The sequence below is a fragment of the Mus caroli genome, unplaced genomic scaffold (genome assembly GCF_978045245.1).
Source record: "Mus caroli unplaced genomic scaffold, Mus_caroli_1 scaffold_13, whole genome shotgun sequence".
In the NCBI taxonomy this organism is placed as follows: Eukaryota; Metazoa; Chordata; class Mammalia; order Rodentia; family Muridae; genus Mus; species Mus caroli.
In genome coordinates, this window is record NW_028227268.1 from 13,207,639 (window position 1) to 13,213,638 (window position 6,000).

A 6,000-nucleotide genomic window follows, 5' to 3' on the forward strand; every position below is an offset into this window, starting at 1 on the left:
TCCTGCATGTCACAGGCAACAGACTAAAATTATAATAGGTGCATCCTTTTCTGGGATCGCCAGAAGCGAAGGGCAGAGAAATGCATTCTAACAGGTCTGAAGTTGCCTGCAAGGACCAAGTATCTTGAGACTTAGCCAATCTATAATGGGCTGTTTGTTTTAGAATCTTTAAAAAGAGAAAGTGATCTGGACGGCTAAGTTCCCCTCCCCTACACACACACACACACACACACACACACACACACACACACTTCTCTATCAGCACTAAGCAACAAACCATCAACTGACGTCTCACCCTGGGGGCTCAAATGCATTTGAAAGCTGGATTATTAGCCCAGCAGACTCCAAAGTGAGGGCTCCTTCATAGGAGAAAGTCTCAGGGCCTTCCCCAAGTTAGTCAGAAACCTTCCTTCCTTCCTGGGAAATACCGAATTCTACAAAGGGAACTGCAAACTCAGTTGTTGCAGCCGCTTGCTGGCTCTTAACAAGAAAAGTCCAAAAGATTCCACTCATATCCTCCCCCCCCCCCGCCCCCAGCCCCAGTGCACACCATAACCCAGCTGCCCCTCCCCCCAAGCCAGAGTCATTCTACTTTGATGATTAGCAGTGGAATGACCCCTTCCCAAACTGGCGCTTAGTAGGTCTAGTGACTCAGAGGCATCAAAAGCTGCTGTATTCATATCCTCTCTTCCTCTTTTCCTCTCTCCCCACAGCCCAGGATAATAAGTAACTATATTAATAAACACTGCTTGCCACCGTTTGAAGTTAGCACTGGAAGGCTGCAGGTACTCAGCTATGTCTGCATTGCAACGCCCCCCCCCCCCCACACACACACACAAACAACAAAACATGAGATCAAAGGGCTCCTAGCCAGAAGCCCTAGCTCTCAATCAACCCTTTTCAGCCTCCCCCAGCCTAGCCAGCCACCTCCTACCCACCCTTACAGAAGACATCTGCAAAGCTAGCTCATCTTCCAGGCCCTGTCCCCGATGCTCAACCCCATTCCCATTCCCAGCCCACCCCAGCCCAGTCCAAGCCTCACCTGAATCCGTTTTCAGCTGTTTCCGTGGATCTCACACTCGCGGTGGCCCGAAGAGTTTTGCTGGACAAGCCAACCACGGTGGGTGAGAGTTTGCACTTGAGGTCGGCACATGTCCACTCCTCTTCTTCATTCAAGGTGGGGAGGTAGCCACATAAGACCTTTAGGCTCCCCAGCCCCCCGTTACTCATGTAAGCTGTGTTTTCCCCCCCACTCCTCACATATTCCAGGTAAATGTCAGAAGTCAAGAACACCTGGTAGGCATTTTCCTCCATCACCGCCTGGATCTCGGTCTGTGCCTGGTCAAACATGACCGAGCCAATCTGTTGCTTCTTGATGCCATCTCGTATGTAGGTCTTGGTGGCGGGCTTCAGCTGCTTGGACACAACGCTGTTGTTCTCAATGTACCTCTTATAGATTGCTTTGGCCACTCGCAAAGTTTTGGTATCCTTCAGGTTCATCTGCCTGAACCCATTACAAGCAAACCAGAAGTCCAGAGTATCCACACATTTCTCCCTCTCCAGGAAAGTCCGGAAGAGGTATGCACCATCCTGGTCACCCAACAATGAGTGCAAAGACTTGGTCCACCTGGTCAAAGGGGAATCGGGGGAGGCCCGCCCCTCGGGCTCCCCCAGTCCATCTTCATTCCGCCTAGCATTAGAGGAGACGGGCATAGGTTTGGTGGACTGGACCTTGCCCACACTAGGCTGACACGGTGGGGTCTCCCCTTCTTCTCCCGGAACCGGGGGCCGCGGAGCATCCTCGCGGAAGCTGCTGCTGGGATCTGGAAGGAGAGTCACTAACACGGCGCTACTCATGGTGAGGGAGAGCGTCTCACTGAGTTTGGGTTTTGTTTTGCTTTTTTTTTTTTTCCTCCTGCTTTTTCTTCTTCCAGTTCCTCTCAGCAAACCGCTTGGTCTCTCTTAAGTCAGCAGGGGCTCATGTGAGCCTCCTCTCTGGAAAGAAAAGGAGGGGGGGGGAGGTGGGAGAGAGAAAAGGGTATTGATCTAATCAAAACCAGATCTACCCAACATCAAAGCAAGAAAGTAAACAGGCTTTTCAACTCCTCAAATTCAAATCAAGCAACCCAGCTATCCGCGAGGTGCTCATCTCAAGTATCCGACGCAGCTTTTTCAAAGGCGAAATCTGAAATCTGAGCTCCCCACACACTTTTTCCGCGCGCGCGCGGGGGGGGGGGTGTTGGGGGGGTGGAAGGAGGAAGGTGAGGCAGAAACAGTGACACGGGAGGTGTAAGACACAACCTTCCCCACATTCACGGGGCCCAGGGACACGCGGGGTAGGTAGCCTAGCCGTACCCCCTCCCTCGACAACCAGAACACGCAAGCCAGCCGCCCGGCTGCGTGCAGGTGAAACCAATTTCGGTAAACTTCCCCACTCTGCTCTGCACAGATAACTCGAGCTCTCAAAGTGCCCTTCCCCGGCATCTGGTTCCCATTCCCCCCACCCACCCCTCCTTCTGCGCTCCCTCGTCCCACTTCTTACAGAAGATCCCCGCCTGGAAAAAAAAAAAAAAAAAGCCCGCCCAGCATCGGCGGGAAGGGGGTCAGCGACTCGCGGATTCGGCATGCACCCCCACCCCCGATGATGTTGCCTATACTCAAGACTCCACCAAAAACGTGGCTCAGTCTACACCTCTTGTCGTCTTCGCCTCCCCAAAGCAGAAACCAGTTCACTAAGTAAGAGGCTTTGATCTTCAAACTTTTAAAGAGAGAAAAGAAACCTCGAGACCCGCCGCCCCCGGCTCCCCAGTCCACCTCCTAGAGCCACGAACCCAACAAAACCGGATCAGAAGGCTTCTCACGCTACTACTGCCTGTGCCAAGAATCCCAAACTACACTGATCCCAAGCCAGTCCTTTCTCCAAAAGAAAAGAAGTCTTATCTAACCAATAAACAAGCTTCTCTCCCTAGCCAGGGAAGGATCAAACTAAGGAGGGGCGGGCCGGGGGACAGGGAGAAACGCCAGGCCAGCTGCCCGAGACCCCGGGTCTGGGTCGATGCACCCCGCCCCAGTCCCGCAGCTCAGGCCGCCAGGCTGGGCACAAACCCGAAGTGGTGGGGCCGGGCAGTGCCGCGCACCCGGGCGCAGAGAAGGTGGCGAGGCGCCGTTACCTGGAAGATGAAGGCCGCCAGGCTCTCATCTCCTCTGAGCCCCTCCTGTCCCGTCCCTCCCCGGCCCAACTGCAAACGAAAGCCTCCAGAGTCCCGGTACGCCGTCCACCAGGAGCGAGGCCGGAGACCCCGGAGCCCGGAAGGGGGTAACTCCCTGGTGTCAAGCCTCGCAGAGGTTCCCGCAGAAAAAGGCACGGAAAGCAACCGCCTAGTCCAGAAATGGCGACGCGCGGAGTCTCGGCCTCTCCGCAAATGGGGCGGCGAGGAGGAACGGGGGGACGCGAGCGCCCTGGGCTCTGGCCGGTTCTACCCTCAGACTGAGCCTTCACCAGCGCTCCCGGCACCTAAGCGCGGACCCGCGGATGGGAGGGGGAGACTAGTGGGGAGAGAAGTGGGAGGGGGCGGTGGAGGGGCGGGGAGGGCAAGCGGGGGGCGCCGCCACCCTTTCATCCCACCTTCCAAAAGCACTCGCATGAACACGCACACCCCAACTCATCCACACCCACGGCGACTCGACCCCCGAGGGCGAGCTACCCGTCTCCGCCTCCGTCCCCGACGCCACTTGGAGAAGTCTCCCTGACCGGCCCCCCGCCACCCCGGACCCGGCGCAGGGGAGGGGACTCCAGCTCACCGCGCGCAGGGCCGCCCGGCCAAACCCCCCGGAGCGCTGGGCGCCGAGCCCGCCGCTTCCCCTCCGCGCGGGCCCGGAGCGCGCCCCGAAATAGCCGGCCTGCCAACTTCAAAGCGCCGCCCCGCACATCAAAGCGCGCCGGCCGCCGGACCGCCGCGGCCTCGGCACTCACCATTGATCCGCTGGCGCACTCCTTGCGGAGACCTCGCAGGCGCCGCGGGCAGGGCCCCTGCCCCGGTCCCCCGCTGGACTCGCAGAGGCTGCCCCGGGGCCCCCCCGGGCCCGCCCGGGCGTGGGGAACATGAGGAGTCTCGCGGAGGCGGAGGAGGGGGTGCACGGAAAACAACGATCCCGAGGCGAGAGCGAGCTCTGCGCCGGGGGGGGGGTGGGGGGGTACCGTGCGCCCCGCTGCCCCTTTTATGCAAAAGATCCGAGTGGGCCTCCGCCCCCACCGCGGCCGCCCCCGGCCCCCGCCCGGCCGGCTTTCAACCCAGGTCCTGTTTCCAGCAGTCACTAGGCGCACCAAATGTCCTCCGGGCGCTTCCAACAAAAACTGCGCTGTGGATTTAACTGTGCACTTCAAAGGCGCGAGCCGAGCGCACGGTCCTGGAAGGGAGGTATGCGAGCCGCACCCGGGCCAGCCCAGCGCGCTCCAGCGCCCCTTTTGGGGGGCCGTGCAATCCGCACCCCTCTACTACCCCGGCCTGCTCCCGGTCGCCCCCTCCCGCGGCCCCGCGCCCCGCTGCCAACCGCCCCCGGCCGCACAGAGCTTTCTTGGAAGCGGCTGCGACGGGACCGAGCCTCCGACCCCACCTTTTACAGCAAAGCTCTCCTTTGGGGAGGCGGACGCCTCGGCCTCCGGGTGGCCCCGAAATCCATCGCGATCGGCGGCTTATTTTTATTTCCCGGTTCTTGGGCTGTTACTGAGTTGCCAGGACCTTATCAAAGCGCAGCCGGCTCCAGCCGACTCCCCCGGGCCGGGCTCGGGGAGCCAGTGATCCCGCCGCGCCAATCACAGAGGCGCTCGGCCGGCCCGCGCCGCCCGCCTTAAAGGGACAGCGCGCGCCCGCTCTGCCCCGCCCCGGCCCGGCCCCCATGGCACACTCAGCTCCCGCGTTAACCCTTCCTTGGCCCTCGTCTGCCCCCCGCCGGCTGCTGGCGGCCCCAGGGTGTTCTCGGCCGGAGTTCTGATTTCATCTTTCAAGTTCTCCGGCCTCTGCTCTTGTCTCCTCCCCCTGCCTACCTAGCGCTCTCCACCTCTAGAATGCCAGTTTCTCTCTGGCCATTGCAAGAGCTGCAATAAAGCACCCCCCCTCCTCCATCAAATCAAACACGTTCCTACCTTTTTTTTTTTTTTTTCAAATTTCCCTGGGAATTTGGAGGGCCTTCTGGTAGGAGCTAGATCCGCTGGCCAATTCTTAGGGCGTACTCTGACTCGGAAGGCATGATTGTGTGTGTGTGCACTTGTGCTCCAGTATCTATTTGCACTAATATAGAAATAGTTTGTGGACAGTTGTGTTTGGATGAAGATGGGCGGTTGTGAATTTGTCTCCATAGTGGAATCAAGGTGCGCCCCTCAGTTCCCCAATATTGCAACCTTACACATCAGTCAGCACCTTCCTTGCACACTCATGGACCTCTTTCCCCAACAAATTCGTGCCCACCACACTCTCCCAAAGGGCTGCCACAATCCCATATGTTACTTATTAAACAGCCGTGGAATGTCTCCCACACACACGCGGTGTTAAAGTATTAAAAATTCACCCCACTGTCACCTTCGAATTCCTTTCCACATTCTCCCCAAAATATTTATAAAGCACGGGCCTTAAAAATATGCCATAAGTTCAGAACATTTATTCATTCATCTGTTGTTGTAGAGCATTTCCCCGTGGATGAGCTGATAAATTTGGGGAGGGGGGAGGGAATGGAAGTGAGTAGGTAGCCTGATAGAGTTCTTCCGCCCCAACCCCTGCACCACATAAGCCAGAGTTGGTGACACATGGCTGCCACCCCAAGGTAGAGCCAATCAATAGAATGAGAATTCCAAGACCAAGGTAGTAAAATGGAAGCCAGCCTGGGCTACCTAAGGCTCATTCGTCTCAAAGCCAAAGTAGTAACAGAACAGCAGCAACAAAATATCAACAGCGGAGCCCACAGCAAAGTAATCCAAAGAGAGGAAAGCCGAGAGAAGCAAGGGCC

General features: G+C 57.8%; 1 protein-coding gene across 2 annotated transcripts in view; it reads right to left on the bottom strand.

Annotated features, from left to right (window-relative positions):
• Positions 1–4,761, bottom strand: part of Axin2 (axin 2) — a 30,447-nt gene extending 25,686 nt beyond the window's left edge. The window contains exons 1-2 of one of the 2 annotated variants that reach the window (XM_021176142.2): positions 4,615–4,761; positions 1,043–1,995 (exon numbers count right to left, since the gene is read on the bottom strand). In XM_021176142.2, coding sequence (XP_021031801.1) covers positions 1,043–1,857 — 815 coding nt within the window. In that variant the 5' untranslated portion in view covers positions 1,858–1,995; positions 4,615–4,761. Of the gene's footprint in view, positions 1–1,042; positions 1,996–3,973; positions 4,325–4,614 lie in introns of those variants that run through there. The other variant, XM_021176143.3, reaches the window with a different exon arrangement.
• Between the last annotated feature and the right edge of the window lie 1,239 nt (positions 4,762–6,000).